The sequence below is a fragment of the Heterodontus francisci genome, chromosome 7, assembly GCF_036365525.1.
Source record: "Heterodontus francisci isolate sHetFra1 chromosome 7, sHetFra1.hap1, whole genome shotgun sequence".
NCBI lineage: Eukaryota > Metazoa > Chordata > Chondrichthyes > Heterodontiformes > Heterodontidae > Heterodontus > Heterodontus francisci.
In genome coordinates, this window is record NC_090377.1 from 72232827 (window position 1) to 72252056 (window position 19230).

Consider the following 19230-nt stretch of genomic DNA (forward strand, 5'->3'; position numbering starts at 1 on the left):
GCTCCACCGATTTGGTTCTGTGGAGGATCTTCCAGTTTTTCCACCCCACATCCCTGATCAGCAAGTTGCCTGTCAATGCTTATTTATTACTGACAGTGCACTGATTTTACTTAAAATGATGGCTACTCAGCAAATTCAACCAGGCCTTGCCAGGTAGACAGCGTGATTTCTCTTCCCACAGCCTGCCTGATATTTGCTAGAAATGAATATTACTTCCTATGCCTATGTGTCTTGTTCTTCATGAACAATCAGTTACAGACAGCTGTGAACACAATCTGACTGGCTATCCACATTAAAGACCATACAGCCCAATGCAGCCCCCTTCAAAGAGCAGAAAGATTGAGGTACATGCAGTTTCTGTGGTTGAATGAAGCAGCTAAATTTGCTGTTTACTGTATTTGGTGCCTCTTAATTGCATCTTTACAGCCAAACCTTCTTATTGAACAGTCTCCCAAGACACTCTCCATTGTCCCAAGACGTGGAGACAACAAAGCTATAGCCTTAAAATGATGGTTACAAAAAAGCAAGATATGTAACTGTAAGCTCTGTCACAACATCTCCAGGTAACCGACAGTCCTTCCACAAGATTGGTACCTACCTTCATGGAGCAACCCAAGCACCAGCCATAGGTCCTTTGGCATGTAACAGGCGCAAAAGTATAGTTATGGATAATTATATTATTTTGTTTAACTACACATGAAATCTGAGAATCTGCACAGACACCAAGTAAATTTATCATATTCTTCTACAAAACGGGACAGTAATTTGAATAAAATATACTCCATGTAGATATTCCTTCTGGTAAAAATAACAGCTACACATAAAAATACAAGAAAAAATTTTGAGAAATGATATAGCAATTATGTGGTGGGAGACACGCCCCATCCATGTGGTAGCTTGTTAAATATTCCAAAAACTATTTCACAGTTCAACAACTTGTATTTATATAGCACCCCTAATGTAGAAATATGAATCAAGGTCCTCGACAGATGTGTAAAGAAAAAATGGACGCTGACCCGAAAGAGATTAGATGGGGTGACTAACAGCTTGGTCAGAAATGGGTTATAAAGCTGGTTCTAAAGGATGTGAAGTAGCAGAGACGTTTCGGGAGGGAATTTCAGAGCATGGGATATAAGCAGCTGAAGTTCATTGAAAGGGGACTAGAGAACTGCACCAGTTTAACACAGATACCAGTGCTGTGAAACATTTTATATTTTTTCTAGCTTACTTATTAAAAGGCTAAGGGACAAGGAAGACCTAAGCAAGATGCAAAAATAGTACTGATTAAATTGACTTATTTTCTCGAAACAGGTAGTTACTCTGCAGCTAACCTTAACCTGGACACATACGTAAAATAATTCTGTTAATCGAGAAAGTTCAACTTCCTAGTCGGGCTTTGTGAATTGCTGCTTTTCCCCATATGCATGAAGTCTGTTAACTTTTCAAAGGTTTGAATGATGTTTTGTGTCCTTTTCAGATATTTTATGGCTGCCAGTGAACCTGATCTGCATCTGAAAAGACTGTTGAGTGACTTTTGCTGATACTCAGCCAAAGCAGTCATGTATACCCGGTGCTGCCAGTCAAGGATTCTTCAGAAGTGGAGCATTCTTAGATAGCAGCAGCACAGTCATTGGTACCATCAGCAAATGGCAGCCTCTCCTTCCCTCATTTGAGTTAGCAATCTGGTTTTCATTTTTATATAATTACATTTTGTAAAAACAGAATTCTGCTTAGCACTGAAGGTGGACATTCTGCCTAACTTTCCAGTTCCTTGATTTGTTTTTCTCCTAATGAGTAGATCATGCAACTTGATAAAAAGTCGGGAGCGAGCCTCCTTCTGCTGAGCCTGGAAGCCATGTTGCAATTTTGCGTAGCCCCGGCCCTTAATTGGCATTGGTCGGGACTTCTGCCCCTCTGAGGCAGGACGTCTTGCCTCCAAGAGCTGCCGGCCAATCAGAGGGGCGGCAGCACCTCAATCCCAGCAGCGCCACCAGGAGTGGTGGCCACTGCTAGGACTGCACCCAGCAAGAACATGATGGACATCGCCCTTCAGGAAGGTAAATGGGTATCAGGCCTCGCCAGAGACAATCAGTTGGGCCCTGGCGAGAGGGCTGGAGATCAGACTGTAGGGCAAGGGGAGTAGTTTTAGTGGGGGGCGGCCCGTGATGCTGGAGGGGCTCTCTGTGGGGCACAGGATGCCCGATCAAGAGGGCCCCATCCCAACTCGCAAGGAGGCTTCTAGGTATTATTGGGCAGCCTTTTCCGGTGAAGTGCCTGTCCGCAGCTGGTATTCTATCAGTGGCGGCAGGAGGAGGCCCTTAAATAGCAATTAATTGGCCACTTAAAATTCCAACCTAAACATTTATAATGTTTGGAAGCGCATCGTCAAAAGCACAGACCACACTGCAACATTTGACATCTATTGCCAGGACTGGATCATGCAGATTTTCACCTGGGTTTCATAAATCTACTTTGTCCAGCAGAAAATAAAATTTCAACAAGATATAAAAACTCCATTTAGAAAAGTGCTGAAGGAATGCGTGAACAGGATATAATTTTAAATTTTATTTCAGAAGAGGGCTTTTTTGGGGGGGCTGGGAGGAAGAGGGAGAATAAAGATATTTACTCAGTAGTTCTGGCCAATGAAAAGAAATTAAATGATAATGTGGCAACACCTATAATGGAACAAAAGACTACTTATTCTTAAACAGAATGTTATTCTCTGTTCCCATCCCAACTTGCTCAAATTCAAAATACTTTATGCCAATGAATTCACAATCTCATCTATGCCACTAGAATAAGTGCTAGCCTTAGTGCACGTGCTACTAGAGATACAGTCACAGGGCTAAAAGCACCTGGCACACAATCGTCATTAGCAGGAGTCTGGAATCGTATAATCTTCCTATCACAGCTAAGAAAAAAAATACAACCACCATACTCCCTTAATAGATCAAACGACTGTATAATTCAACTAAAAACCTACCTCGATAAAGGCCAAAAATGCCTTCGTACCGTACAACTTTCTGGAAACAGTCAAAACTATTTTTGTACATCAATTCTCCAATGAAGGATCCCGTAGAGCGCTGGTTCTGCATCCGTGTTTTCACTAAATCAATAGGATAAACTGCAGTTGCTCCCACCGCTGCATAAAAAGACAATAATCAACTTCAGTTAAAGTTGCATTGTTGAATACTTATGATATAATCACATTAGTTGCTAATATTTAAATACAGTCTCCACCACTTACACGGCCCACGCTTATGGCAAACAACTGTCTGTACCATGCAATTTCCCATATATATTTTCCATCACCAGAGGAATTAATTACAAAGGTGCTGCTTACAATCCATTAAGGGCACTGGCTATTTCAAGCAATGCAATAAGCTTATCACACCTCGGTTAAGTGCGATTACCCTAGTTGCTGATTCTTCTGTTCCTACCATTTAAAGTTATAGGTTGAAAGGAGTCAATTAACTGTCAAGATAGGCTGCCTTGTCGTTTCAAATTTACTAACTTTCTTGTCATAAGAAATTTACTCATTTTACACAAATCGTAATAAAAGAGGCCGAGGCCATCAGAGCTACAAGGCAAACAGCGGTGCCGTTTGCTTCCTGTGAACAGTGAGCTGGCCAATTTCAAAATTCCTGAATTGCTGCCGTCGGCTTTGAAACAAATACTAAGGTGGTGAGGCAAATGCATTAAAATCAACAGAAGTGTCAACACTATTTTGTGTAGTTTATTTGATTCTGTTATATGCTGTCACCTTTAACATATTTGGATTTACTTTGTGACTTTTAATGATACACTCCAAATCCCCTGGAGGATGTCTGGCGCAATGACACTTTAACTGTCCAATGCTTATACTGAACGAATAGTGTTAACATCAACACACGCATTATAAATAGTGCAGACTGTATCTATACATGATAACCGAACCTCAATCAATTGGAAGAAAAATGTTAATAGTCACTTGACTATTTTAGAGGAATTAATGAAATTATACCACTAAATGTAAGTGAGGATCACCAGCAGGGTTGCCAAGATCATAACTGACATCTCTAAACAGGTCTAATACTTCCATAGGCCTTATGTACATTTCTTTTAAAAATCTTAGTATGTACAGTAAACATTTACTTTGTTAGGACCGCTCAGGTCAAAGCCCCCAATCAAAATATATAATTCTGATCGCAGTGGGAGCAACGCACTGCCAATTCAGTCCACAGGTTGCATCATATTTCTTTAAGCTTTCCAAACCAAAGAAAAAAAGCAGCCAAATTGAACAATCTAGTAACCGCCAAATGAAGTGAACCAAAGCAAGTACCTTTAGAATATCAACAAATTAATTACTTATTAAAAAAAACTAAAATCTTAAACACTAAGATAAACCAATATCTAAAGTCATTATAACTTCTTATTTAAAAATTTAACTCCCGCATTCATATACTCAGTTTTAAATTAGCTGGCCGAGAAATAAAAGAAAAATAGTCTTTGCAGATTACGTTCCTGACGAATGGAGTTTTCCAATACAATACAGTCAACGTTCATTTGCAGTCTTCCAAGGCACGATGAAACAGAAGATCCTTCCAAAGTTTGTTTGTTTACTATTGAACTCTTCTTTTCCCAGCGATGAACACAGCAGATCTCAATAATTTGTTGTGAAAGAAAAAAACCTTTTTTCTTATTTCTTTATGGAATTAACTCAGTTCAAAGCCTTGTAGGATTTTGAGAGAGAAACAACACAGTTTTTCTTCCTTCAGTTTAAATTGTCTCAGAGAGCTCTGCTTCTTCCTTCACTTGCTGGAACAGTCTCTCAACTGACTGCTGTTCAGCTAATTTTTTAAAAAAGTCAAAATTGCAACAGTGAATCTCTGTCCCCTCTCTCTCTCTCTATGGCTGCTGCTCGGCAACCAGAATGCACTTTGGCTCACTGAGCTTCCAGAACTTGCTGCCTTAAAGATGCACTGATCTTTTACAGTCTTAAAGGCTTACCGCAATATCTCCAAGGAGAGAAAAAAAATAACAGGACCTTAACACGACCACCCATGGCGAAATGAAACACGATTCCCGAAATGCGTTTCATTACAATGCAAAAAATAGAAATTGAAAAACCACAATTTTTTTTTTACCCGCATTTTACATGCCATTCACTCTACTAATAATTTACAGCATTTTCTTGATACCATTGCCAACTACACAAGTTAACATGGTTAAATCCGTGACAAAGCGTTGGCAATAAAATTTTTCCCCGAAATATGTGTATAATTCTCTAAAATGATAAGACTACAGCAATAAGTTCCATCAAAACATTTTGGCTTTACATTTTACAAAGATTGTCCCAATTAGTTCATTTCAACCTTCCTAACATAGTTTCCCAGTTGTTTTGTGTTTTCCTTCCAAGTGTCCCTATTGTCCATCACCTCAGCCAGGTGAACTGCACAGCTAGGAACACGAGCCACTACTGGGTTCACTATTCTCCGAAATTTCTTGAGTACCCCTTAGCCTGTGTGGCAACACCCGATACTGGAAAATCGCATCCGGAGCAACAGCAGCTGACGTTTCCTTATCTTGGGGTGTCAAAGGAATTTGACAGTATCCCCCCCCCAACACATTTCTCTCTCTAAGACACATGGTGTTGCCCACTCTGTCCATACAGTCTTTTAAATGAGAACTTGGGTATGAGTCTGCCTTTGTTACTTCACTGACTTTTCCGTAGTCTATGCAAATTTGAGCCGACCCACCAGGTTTAGGCATCAAGACCACCTGCAAATTCCAACCGTCCTGACTAGGTTAAATTAAGCTGCCCTTCAGCATACATTGGACCTCTGCTTCCACTTGGGCCTGTTTGTCTGGACTCAAATGGTAAGGATGTTGTTTTAAAGAAACAGTTTCCCCTATATCCATATCATGTGTGGCTAAGGTTGTACATCCCACCTTATCCCTACAAGCTCTTTTAAACATTGTGAAAAGCCTGGTTAGATCTTCATGTTGTTTGCCTCTAAGTGCAAAAGCATATTGTCTAATTTTCCTAGCCATTCTGTATTCACTAATCTGATAGTTAGAGGTTCAATCTGAGAATGTCCTCGGCCTGCTTCTGTCTCATCCTCACTATCCTTTTCCTTCTCAACAGCTCCGATTACCTGGCATACCTGTACAGGCTTATCCTCCTCCCTGATAATACTGCTTTAGCATATTGATGTGACACACCAGTTCTTCTTCTGGCGATCAGGGGTGTCAATCAAGTAATCTACCTTACCCACTCTTTTGATCATGCTATATGGGCCACTGAACTGTGCTTTAATACTTATTCCTCTGGATGAAAATCGCAGGCTTTTGCATTCTTGTCTGCCCGTTTTTCTCATATTGGCTTGGGATGCTTTAAGGTGTTCCTGAGCTACACCGCAAGCTTTCGTGAGCCTTTCCCGGAACACAGACACATAGTCTAGTATCGAAGATTCATTCTTTTGTTCCAAGAATTTGTCTTTTATGAGTTTTAGAGGACCTCTTACTTCATGTCCATAAACCAATTCGAAAGGACTGAAGCCTGTAGACTCATTTGGGGAGTTTGGTGGCAATTAATAGTCTAGTCCTTTATCCCAGTCATGTGGATATTTGTGATAGTAGGTTCCAGTCATTGTTTTGAGAATTTGGTGAAATCTCTCTAAAGCTCCCTGTGACTGTGGGCGATATGCTGAAGATTTCAACTGTCTAATCACCAAATTGCCCATGACTTCTTGAAATATCCTAGACATGAAATTAGAACCTTGATCTGATTGAACTTCAAGTGGTAATCCATATCTCGTAAAGAATTGGGTTAACTTTTCTACTACTATTCTAGCAGTAATTGTCCTCAAAAGAATAGCCTCTGGAAATCGAGTAGCCATATCCACAATGGTATGTATTGATGTCTCGGTTTTTTTTTGGCACGGGTCCTACACAGTCTACTGATACCCTACTAAATGGTTCCTCAACCACTGGTATGGGAACTAGTGGTGCCGGGTTTTATGGTAGATTGTAGTTTTCCTACCATTTGACAAGTATGGCATGTCCTACAAAATTGTCTCACATCTTGTGTAAGACCTGGCCAGTAATAATGTTGGCTTGTGTGTGATTTGGTCTTCTGAATTCCCCTATGTCCTGCAAAAGGAATGTCGTGTGCTAACCTTAATAATCCTTGGCGATATTTAGGTGGTACCACTATCTGTTCAACAACTGTCCAGTCTTCGTCTGCAGGTCTAGGAGGCGGTCTCCATTTCCTCCTCAAAACCCCACTTGCCATATAATAGCCTTCCGGAACTCCTTTCGTCTCAGCTTCTGTCAGAGCCATCTGTGCCATTTGGTATATCTCTAGATCAGCTTGCTGTGCTGCAATGATAGACAATCTGTTAAACATCTCATTTGGATTTTCTAAATCCCCAAGTAAGATTTCAGATACTTGGCTGTTTGTGGCACCCCTTTTACCTCCAACAATGGATCCTGTTTAGCCATTGCTCAGTTGACGACACAGACAGGAAGCATTCTCGGAACGTGTTCCTGTAATTGCTCTGATTCCTTAATTTCACTTGGTTCCTCTGTAACTATAGGAGAAACTGATACTTTTGATCCAGCCAAATCATTTCCTCCGCACAGATCAATCCCCTCGACTGGCAAACTGTGGACAACTCCATCAGTTACTATCCCAGATATAAAGTCACTCTCTAGGCGTCCTTTACATAAAGTACAGGTATATGATCCCCACCAATTCCATTAACTAAAGCTTTAGCATTCAAGGCACTCTCTGGTGGAAACCTTATATCTTTCCCTAGCAACAGTTTGGGTTGCTCCTGTATCCCTGAGTATAATGATCGTGTTACGACCGACCGCTCCAGTCAAAGCCCCCAATCAAAATATACGATTCTGATTGTGGTGGGAGAAACGCACTGTTAATTCAATCCCGTCCCTCTACAGATCGCCTAACACATCATTTTAAACTTTCCAAATTAAAGAAAGACCCAGCCAAATTGTACCATCTATTAACTCCCCTGAATGAGACTAACCAAACCAGGTGTCTTTAAATCAACAAATTAACTGTTTAATTAGAAAAACTAAATTCGTAAACACTACGAAGATATAAACATTTAAAATAGAAAAAATTAGTGTCCTTGCAGATTTACGCTCCTGCCGAATGTGGAACAGTCCAAGGTTGCTTGAAATCCTCACAGCCATCCGATGGGGGAAAAAATGTTCAACAGTAGAACAGTCCGTAGTCTAATTCAGAAGTCGAAATTGTTGCTCCTTCTCCAGCGATGAATTTCAACAATTAACAACTTGCAAACACTTTTTAATGAATCAATTTGGCTTCAGAATTTTTGAGGACTTGAAACAAATTGACAAATGCTTTCTGAACAAATTAAACTAAAATCAGAGTGGAGGGTACAAGTTGGGTCATAGAGCTGTAACAGACTGCTCAGATAAAACAAGACTATGGTGGGATATGAAAATAGGGCAAAGGGCCGACCAAGTGTGTGTGCAAGGAATTGAAGGCAGGAATCTTAAGTGAGTGGGCAAATGTATGGCAGATGCAGTATAATGTGGATAAATGTGAGATTATCCACTTTGGTAGCAAAAACAGGAAAGCAGATTATTATCTGAACAACTATAAACAGAGGGGGGGGAATATGCAACAAGACCTGGGTGTTCTCGTACAGCAGTCGCTGAAGGTAAGCATGCAGGTGCAACAGGCGGTAAAAAAGGCAAATGGTATGTTCGCCTTCATAGCGAAAGGATTCGAGTAAAGGAGCAGGGATGTCTTGCTGCAATTATACAGGGCCTTGGTGAGGCCACACCTGGAATATTTTAATCAGTTTGGTCTCCTTATCTGAGGATGTTCTTGCTATAGAGGGTGTGCAGCGAAGATTCACGAGACTGATTCCTGGGATGGCGGGACTGACATATGAGGAGAGATCGAATCGGTTAGGATTATATTCGCTGGAGTTCAGTAGAGTGAGGGGGGATCTCATAGAAACCTATAAAATTCTGACAGGACTTGACAGGGTAGATGCAGGAAGGATGTTCTTGATGGTGGGGGAGTCCAGAACCAGGGGTCATAGTCTAAGGATACGGGGTAGACCTTACAGGACTGAGGAGAAATGACTTCACCCAGAGTGGTGAGCCTGTGGAATTTGCTACCACAGAAAGCAGTTGAGGCCAAAACATTGTATGTTTTCAAGAAGGTGTTAGATATAGCTCTTGGGGCGAAAGGGATCAAAGGATATGGGGAGAAAGCAGGAACAGGTTACTGAGTTGGATGATCAGCCATGATCATAATGAATGGCGGAGGAGGCTCAAAGGGCCTAATGGTCTACTCCTGCTCCTATTTTCTATGTTTCTATCTTGGAAAATACTAGCACGCTCAGGAAATAGAACTTTGCATAAGAGAAGAGTTGAGCTGAAATGTTCTGGGTTAAATGGAGTTTGTGAAGGAGGAAGGAGCAAAGGCCAGTGAGGAGAAAATGCATAGAATATATTGCACAGAATCAGCCAACTGATCCAAATGAATCCATGGCACTGTTTATACTCCACGAGCCTCTTTCCACACTAATTACCTCATTCCACCTTGCATCCATATCCTTCTGTTCCCATCTCCATCCCTTATACAACAAGCCTCCCCTTAAATGTGTCAATGCTCAATTCACGTAACAGTGAGGTCCACATTCTCACCACTCTGTAAAGAAATTCATCCCTAATTCTTTATTTGATCTGTCAGTGGCTATTTTATATTTATGCCGCCTCGGTTCTAGACTTACCCACAAGTAGAAACTGTGCCCTAAGTCTACCCTATCAACCCAACTTCAAAATTTTGAAGATCTCGATCAGGCCTCCTCTTACTCTGCTGTATTCCAGACAAAAGAGCTCCAGCCAGAGTCAGAGAGTCATTACAGCAAAGAAGGAGGCACGTTGGCCGATCGAGTCCATAATCCAGTTAGTTTTAGCATAATCATGGAAAAGGACAAAGATAAAACAGGAGTAAAAGTTCTAAATTGGGGGACGGCAAATTTTACAAAACTGAGAGGTGATGTGACGAAAAGTCGATTCGATACAGCTACTTGAAGGAAAATCAGTGGCAAACCAGTGGGAGGCATTCAAAAGCAAGATTCTGCAGGCACAGCGTAGGCATGTCCCCACAAAGATAAAGGGTGGTACGGTCAAATCTAGAGCTCCCTGGTTATCTAGAAGCATACAGGGTAAGTTAAAGCAGAAAAAGAAAGCTTATGATGATCACAAAAAATTTAATACTTTAGAAAGCCAAGAGAAGTAAAAAAGAAAATTAGAAAAGCAAAGAGAGGAGATGAAAAATTACTGGCAGGTAAAATGTTTTATCAGTACATTAAGAGCGGGAGGATAACTAAGGAAAGGTTAGGGCCTATCAGAGATGTACAAGGGAAAGTATGCATGGATGCAGAAGATGTGGGCAGGGTTCTTAATGGGTTTTTTGTCTCGGTCTTCACAAAGGAGAGGGATGATGCAGACATTGTAGTAAAAGAGGTGTGTGAAATATTAGATACGACGAGCATAACGAGAGAGGAAGTACGTGAGGGTCTGACATCCTTGAAAGTGGATAAATCACCACAGCCAGATGGATTGCATCCCAGGTTGTTAAAGGAAGCCAGGGATGAAATAGCAGATGCGCTGAGGATCATCTTCAAATCCTCACTGGATACCGGGAGGTGCCAGATGATTGGAGGTCTGCAAACCTTATACCATTGTTTAAAAAGGGCGCGAGGAATAGGCCAAATAATTATAGGCCTGTCAGTCTGATCTCGGTGGTGGGTAAATTATTAGAATCAATTCTGAGAGGCAGGATAAACTGCCACTTAGAAAGGCACGGATTAATCAGGGATAGTCAGCATGAATTTGTTAAGTGAAGATCATGTCTTACCAACTTGAGCAAGAAACAAGGAGGATTGATGAGGGTAGTGCAGTGGATGTGGTCTACATGGATTTTAGTAAAGCATTTGAGAAGGTCCCACATGGCAGACTGGTCAATAAAATGAAAGCTCATGGAATACAGGGGAATGTGGCAGTTTGCATCTAAAATTGACTCATTGAGAGGAAACAAAGGTTAGTAGTTGACGGATGTTTTCACAAATGGAAAGAATTTTCCAGCCATGTTTCACAGGGCTCAGTGTTGGGTCCCTTGCTGTTTGTGGTATATATTAATGATTTGGATTTAAATGCAGGAGGCATGATTGGGAAATTTGCTAATGACACAAAAATTGACAGTGTAGTTGATAGTGAAGCGGATAGCTGTAGATTCCAGAATGATATCAATGGTTTGGTTGAGTGGGCGGAAATATGGCAAATGGGATTCAATCCAGAGAAGTGTGAGGTAATGCATTTGGGGAGGGCAAGCAAAGCAAGGGAATACACAACAAGCAGGAGGATATTGAGAGTGGTAGAAGAAGTGAGAGACTTGGAGTGCATGTCCACAGGTCCCTGAAGGTGGCAGGACAGGTAGATAGAGTGATAAAGAAGGCATATGGAATACTTCCTTTTATTGGCCGAGGTATAGAATACAAAAGCAGGGATGTAATGCTGGAACCGTATAAAATGCTGGTAAGGCCACAGCTGGAGTACTGCGTAGAGTTCTGGTCACATTACAGGAAGGACATAATTGCTTTGGAGAGAGAGTACAGAGGAGATTTACAAGAATGTTGCCAGGGCTTGAAAGTTGCAGCTATGAGGAAAGATTGGATCAGCTAGGGTTGTTTTCATTAGAACAGAGGAAGCTGAGGGGTGACTTGATTGAGATATACAAAATTATGAGGGGCCTAGTTAGAGTAGACAGGAAGGACCTGTTTCCCCGAGCAGAGGGGTCAATTACCAGGGGGCACAGATTTGTGATTGGTAGAAGGATTAGAGGGGACATGAGGAAAACCTTTTTCATCCAGTGGGTGTCTGGAATTTACTGCCAGGAACAGTGGTGCAAGGCAGAAACCCTCAACTCATTTAAAAGGTACCTGGGCATGCACCTGAAGTGCTGTAACCTGCAAGGCTACGGACCAGGTGCTGGAAGGTGGGATTAGATTGGACGGCTGTTTTTTTGGCCAATGCAGACACGATGCGCTGAATGGCCTCCTTCTGTGCCGTAATTTTTCTATGATTCTATAGAGTCCATGCCAGCTCTCTGTAGAGCAATCCAATCAGTGCCATTCCCCTACTCTACCCACATAGCCATGCAGGTTTAATTCCCTCAAATGCCCACCTAATTTCCTTTTGAAATCATTCAATGTCGCTGCTTCCACCGCCCTCGTAGGTAGTGAGTTCCAGGTCATTACCACTCACTGTGTAAAAAAGTTCTTCCCCACATCCCCACTGCATCTCTTGCCCAAAACCATCAATCTTTATCCCCTAATCCTTGTACCAGCAGCTAATGGGAACAGCTTTTGTCTCCTTTATCAAAATCTTGTATACCTCTGTCAAATCGCCCCTCGATCTCCTTTGCTCCAGAGAACAACCCCAGTTTCTCCAACCTAACCTTGTAGCTAAAATCCCTCATCCCTGGAACCATTCTGGTTAATCTCCTCGGCACCCTCTCGAGGGTACACATATCCTTCCTAAAGCGTGGTGACCAGAATTGGTCACAAAACTCTAGCTGTGGCCTAAGCCAAGCTTTATAAAGGCTCAGCAAACTTCCCTGCTTTTGTACTAAATGCCTCCATTTATTAAGCCCAAGATCCCATATGCTTTGCTAACTACTCTCTCAATATGTCCTACCACCCTCTAAGATCTATGCACATGAACCCCTAGGTCCCTCTGTCAATACACCCTATAGAACTTAGTTGTCATTTAGTTTATATTACCTCTCTCTCTTCCCTTCTGCCAAAATGCACCATCTCACACATTTATGTATTAAATTCCATCTGCCAATTGTCTGCCCATTCTGCAAATCTATGCCCTGTTGCAGTTGATTTCTATTATCCTCACTGTTTGCACACCTCCAACTTTAGTATTATTGGCAAATTTTGAAATGTTACTCTGTATTTCAATATCCAAGTCATTTATGTATCATCAAAAGAACAATGGTCCTAGCTCTTGGGACCATCACTGCCTTTTCATCCTCCAGTCTGAAAAACAACCATTTACCATGACTTGCTGTTTTCTGTCCTTAAGCCATTTTTTTATGCAAGCTGACCATGAGCCTCAATTTTGTTAACCAGCCTTTTATGCAATACTTTGTCAAAAGCTTTAAAATCCATACAGACAACATCCATTGCTTTCCCTTTAACAACCTTCTCTGTTACTTCATCAAAAAATTCAATTAGTTTCGTCAAGCACAATCTGCCGTTTATAAATCTGTGCTGGTTCTCCCTAATTAACTCAAACCTCTCCAAGTGCCTGATGCTTTTTTCCCTATGTTTCTCATACTAGAAGCCATAAACATAAGATAGTCATATCAAATATAATTCAGAATCTCCTTTACCCAGCGGGGTGAGAATGTGGATCTCGCTACCACAGAAAGCAGTTGAAACAAACAGATGCATTTAAGGAAAGCTAGATAAGCATATGAGGGAGAAGGGAATAGAGGGTTATGCTGATAAAGTTAGATGAGGAAGGCTGGAGGCGGCTCAGGTGGAGCTTAAATGTCAGCATGGACTGGTTGGGTCAAGTGGCCTGTTTCTGTGCTGTATATCCTATGTTATGCTATCCTATGTGATATTTTGTGTTTTTTTTAAAGCCATCTTTCAATTTGTTCTGTTATCTGGCCCCTAACTTCACAGATTTTGACCTCGGTTATGAGTATCTTTTGGATACCACACCCACTACATTGCTCTTGTGTGCTGTCTGTTACTTCCTTAATATAGTTCGTAAAAATGACCTTCCTTTGAGAAATCCTTGTTATATTTTATTATACTGTGTCTGGATGTTTTTGTTAGGTCATCTTTTAGCAAAGATTCTAGCATCTTTCCAAACACTAACATTAAACTATAGTTCCCTGAATGAAAAAAAGGAATTACATTTGATATCTGCTAGTCCAGTAGCATAATTCCTTTTCCGATTGAGTTTTTTTTTAAAAGCATGGATCCTAGTGCCTCTTCCATCTCCTCCCTAATTTTTTTTTATAAAACAGTATCTACGGCTCCAATGCTTCTGGACACTCTGTTTTGTCCTCCTTAAGTTTGACTAGTATCACCTTTCTTTCTTAACTACAATAGTATACCTCTTAAAATTTTTCTACTGTTGTAATTACTTCACCGTTAGCCTCTTCATTAAAAAGAGGAAACCCATCTATTCAGTATCCCTGCCAGTGTCATCTCCTGTGATGTTATCTTGCACCATCCCATCATAGCCCGAACCCCATCTCATAGAGTCATAGAGAGATACAGCACAGAAACAGGCCCTTCGGCCCACCGAGTCTGTGCCTACCATCAACCACCCATTTATACTAATCCTACATTAATCCCATATTCCCTACCACATCCCCTCCTACATTAATGCCATATTCCCTACCATTCTCCTACCACCTACCTACACTAGGGACAATTTACAATGGCCAATTTACCTATCAACCTGCAAGTCTTTGGCGGTGGGAGGAAACCGGAGCACCCGGCGGAAACCCACGCAGTCACAGGGAGAACTTACAAACTCCGCACAGGCAGTACCCAGAACCGAACCCGGGTCACTGGAGCTGTGAGGCTGTGGTGCTAACCACTGCACCACTGTGCCGCCCACATGCTGATAAAATACTTCTTCATTTCTTTTTATAGTTGAGATACCGGGGTCAATTTTAATTTGGGATGGGATCAGCGGCGCGCCTGAAAATTAGGAATGAAGCAAGGCCTAGCTGATTTTACTGTAGCCTCTTCTGGCCACTCTGTGACCGCTGCCATACTGCGGCTCATGATTTGGCCCTGTGAGGCCTCCTGAATGTAGAAGTAAAAATCCCATTGCAACGCTGGTGATGTCATTGGGCCACAACTTTTATATTTATATTAGGCCCCTGCAGCAGGAACCCCAACCAAATTCAGATAAAATGTAACTGAGTGGAAACTGTGTTCCCCGGGCCAGCAAGTGGGCTTGGACGTTTTTATTCATGCAGTTCCCACTAAGCTGAGTAGCACCACTGCTTCTGAACAAAAGCTGAATTAGGGCTCTTGGATGAAGAGACAACTTAGGTGACAGGTCCGACGTGGGCAGGAAAGTCAGCTCAGGGTGAAGCATAGGCTAAACAGGCAGAAAGAGCAAAACATTGTGGTACTACCTTAAATGCAGCATAGCAGCCCATTAGTAAAGGTTTGACAGCCGTCTTGGTTAGGAAGTTAACCTAATAACTAGAAAATATTTTTTTAATATATAAAAGCAATCCCTGCTATTAATATCAATGTTACTCGTAATACCTTTTCAACCCAATTAACATGGCTAATGGCTTAAAATGGGCTGCGGCATCTGAATTACACATGCCAAGTAACCTGTTAGATGGCATACTGCAATAAGTTATAGTCTGAACTGAAAATTTACTACAGCTACATTAAAACAGAATTTTGAATAAAAGTCTTACAATTTTTTCCAAGTTTTACTGCAGCTTGATAACCAAGTTAAAATAAAGGCTGGTTGCACTATTTTAGAAGCATAACATTCTATTGTTTTTGATAAAATATATAAAGAATTATTAAGCCCCTTTTAGATATTTTTACAGCTATTACACAATGCTACCTCAAACTAGAGTTAAATAAGTTTTCAAATTTCAGCTCCACCAGCAGCAAAATAAATCTAATTGGTTTTACCAATATGTCTTAGTACATTAAATGGGACAATTTTTCAAAATTACTTATTTATGGAAATGTTGCTGCAGCTTCTAAGACTTTTTTCAATGTAATGCCAAGACACTTGCAAAGTTGGAGGCGAAACAGAAAACCGACAAGGGGTATTTAGCATTCTATAAATGACTTTTCCTCCATACCATAATGCAGACAAGTTTTAAAACAGCACACGTCTACATTTTAGCTTAATCCCTAGATTTTCTTTTAAATTCATTCTTGAAACACTTGCTCTATCTTTCCCATCAAATATAATGAACATGTTTTGCTGTTTGGTCTAGATGACCTATGTAATTATTGAGCTTTTGCCCTGAAGACAGTCTGGAGCCAGAAGTGGCACTGAAGTGCTATGTCGAGCCCTCTGATCACAAGTAAACATAAAGGGAACTTTACAGAGTCTTCCAACGTTGGTCCTTTATTACAATAACCTGTACCTTAGCTGATCTGTACTGGTCTGATGGGATCTTATTACATGAGCCGAAGTCTGAGAACAGCACTGAGACATGTCACTCACCTCCAGCAATTGAGCCCAAAGTGAACCTGTAAGCAGACTCAACGGCCTGGAGCCATATAGGCCTGCGGGTATCACTGTAAGATTGCTAGGAGGAAGAAAACAAAAGGATGAATGTGAGAAAGGAATATAACTCAGCTTTAGTAAAATGTGGTAAGAAATATCAGTTCAAATACTTTTGGGAGTTAGTTACATGAGCTACTACAAAGCATAATCTGGCAAACTAGCTTAAACTTATGTGATATCTGTAATTCTTTGGTATTAAAATAACTTGCTTAAAACAACAATCATTTTAAATTGTTCCCTTCATACAGTTTAAGACTGTTTTAAGATTAGTATTCTGTTGAGTGTAATTTTAAAAACCTTCAATTCTAATTGCTCTACCATTTCACATTTGGTGAACGAACATAAAATATTGTCATATCAAGTTTCTTTCAATAAATAAAATATACAAACTAACATGTATTACATCTTTGGGAATCAACAGCACAGCTGTTTTGACAATATATACTATGCTTTCAGAGACTTTTGCCGTTATGGATTATAAATACAGCCATTGCAGTTCATCCTGATATGGCTAGTTGTTCACTCAATTTGTGAAATATATTCAATCACATCAAGGGTTTTTTTTCTTTTCGCTCATGGAATGTGGGCATTGCTGCCTCGGCCAGCATTTATTGCCCATCCCTAATTGCCCTCGAGAAGGTGGTGGTGAGCTGCCTTCTTGAACTGCTGCAGTCCTTGGGGTGTAGCTACACCAACAGTGCTGTTAGGAAGGGAGTTCCAGGATTTTGACCCAGCGACAATGAAGGAGCAGCAATTTAATTCCAAAAGTCAGGATGGTGTATGGCTTGGAGGGAAACTTGCAGGTGGTGGTGCTCCCATGGATCTGCTGCCCTTGTTCTTCTAGGTGGTAGAGGTCGCGGGTTTGGAAGGTGCTGTCGGAAGAGCCTTGGTGAGTTGCTGCAATGCATCTTGTAGATGGTACACACTGCTCTGTGCAAAAACCTACTCTTTTTCAAACATTTGTCCGACACAAATTTTGGAGAGGCTTATGAAGCTATTTTAATGATCAAACTGATGATAAAGTACATGGCTTTGATGATGGCATTGCAAATATGTGGTGTTCCACACGGTCTCCTTCTCTTGCTTTATATCAAATCTTGGGACCTGCACCAATTTGTTTCACCTAAGGCTAAACCAAAAGTAACCAACCCCTCCTCTCTAAACTATGTTTTTATTTATTCATTCATGGGATGTGGGCATCACTGGCTATGCCAGCATTTATTGCCCATCCCTAATTTCCCTCGAGAAGGTGGTGGCGAGCTGCCTTCTTGAACCGCTGCAGTCCATGTGAGGTAGGTACACCCACAGTGCTGTTAGGAAGGAATTTCCAGGATTTTGACCCAGCGACAGTGAAGGAACGACGATATAGTTCCAAGTCAGGATGGTGTGTGACTTGGAGGGGAACTTGCAGGTGGTGATGTTCCCATACATCTGCTGCTCTTGTCCTTCGAGGTGGTAGAGGTCGTGGGTTTGGAAGGTGCGGTCTAAGGAACCTTGGTGCGTTGCTGCAGTGCATCTTGTAGATGGTACATACTGCTGCCACTGTGCGTTGGTGGTGGAGGGAGTGAATGTTTGTGGATGGTGTGCCAATCAAGCGGGCTGCTTTGTCCTGGATGGTGTCGAGCTTCTTGAGTGTTGTTGGAGCTGCACCCATCCAGGCAAGTGGAGAGTATTCCATCACACTCCTGACTTGTGCCATGTAGATGGTGGACAGGCTTTGGGGAGTCAGGAGATGAGTTACTCGCCGCAGGATTCCTAGCCTCTGATCTGCTCTTGTAGCCACGGTATTTATATGGCTACTACAGTTCAGTTTCTGGTCAATGGTAGCCCCTAGGATGTTGATCGTGGGGTATTCAGCAATGGTAATGCCACTGAATGTCAAGGGGAGATGGTTTGATTCTCTCTTGTTGGAGATGGTCATTGCCTGGCACTTGTGTGGCGCGAATGTTACTTGCCACTTATCAGCCCAAGCCTGGATATTGTCCAGGTCTTGCTGCATTTTTACACGGACTGCTTCAGTATTTGAGGAGTCGCGAATGGTGCTGAACATTGTGCAATCATCAGTGAATATCCCCAATTCTGACCTTATGATTGTCCTGCACTAATGGAAGTTAAAGTAGCAAAAGATAAATAATCTATTCTACTTTTCCATTTATCTAACGTTTCACACACCAGAAAAGATGCCTCGGGGCACTTTACACTGCAGAGGAAAAAAAAGACATTGTGCCACAGAAAAGAGCAAGTAAACTAAGGAATGGGCCAAAAAAAGACGGTGAATGTAAAGCAGTGTTAATACCCCCTTTATTAATGTGTATTAAGTTTAGCCTGTGCTGGGACGAGGGAGCAGTACCCCAGGACATGCGCGATGCCAACATCATCACCCTCTATAAAAACAAAGGTGACCGCGGTGACTGCAACAACTACCGTGGAATCTCCCTGCTCAGCATAGTGGGGAAAGTCTTTGCTCGAGTCGCTCTGAACAGGCTCCAGAAGCTGGCCGAGCGCGTCTACCCTGAGGCACAGTGTGGCTTTCGTGCAGAGAGATCGACTATTGACATGCTGTTCTCCCTTCGTCAGATACAGGAGAAATGCCGTGAACAACAGATGCCCCTCTACATTGCTTTCATTGATCTCACCAAAGCCTTTGACCTCGTCAGCAGACGTGGTCTCTTCAGACTACTAGAAAAGATCGGATGTCCACCAAAGCTACTAAGTATCATCACCTCATTCCATGACAATATGAAAGGCACAATTCAACATGGTGGCTCCTCATCAGAGCCCTTTCCTATCCTGAGTGGTGTGAAACAGGGCTGTGTTCTCGCACCCACACTTTTTGGGATTTTCTTCTCCCTGCTGCTT

The 19230-nt window shown here is 41.7% G+C and overlaps 1 protein-coding gene across 2 annotated transcripts in view; it reads right to left on the reverse strand.

Moving 5' to 3' along the window:
• Positions 1-19230, reverse strand: part of LOC137372053 (electrogenic aspartate/glutamate antiporter SLC25A12, mitochondrial-like) — a 168510-nt gene that overhangs the window by 60907 nt on the left and 88373 nt on the right. For both annotated transcript variants that reach the window (XM_068035406.1, XM_068035405.1), the window contains exons 10-11: positions 16309-16393; positions 2984-3142 (exon numbers count right to left, since the gene is read on the reverse strand). In XM_068035406.1, the coding sequence (XP_067891507.1) occupies positions 2984-3142; positions 16309-16393 (244 nt within the window). The remainder of the gene's footprint in view (positions 1-2983; positions 3143-16308; positions 16394-19230) is intronic.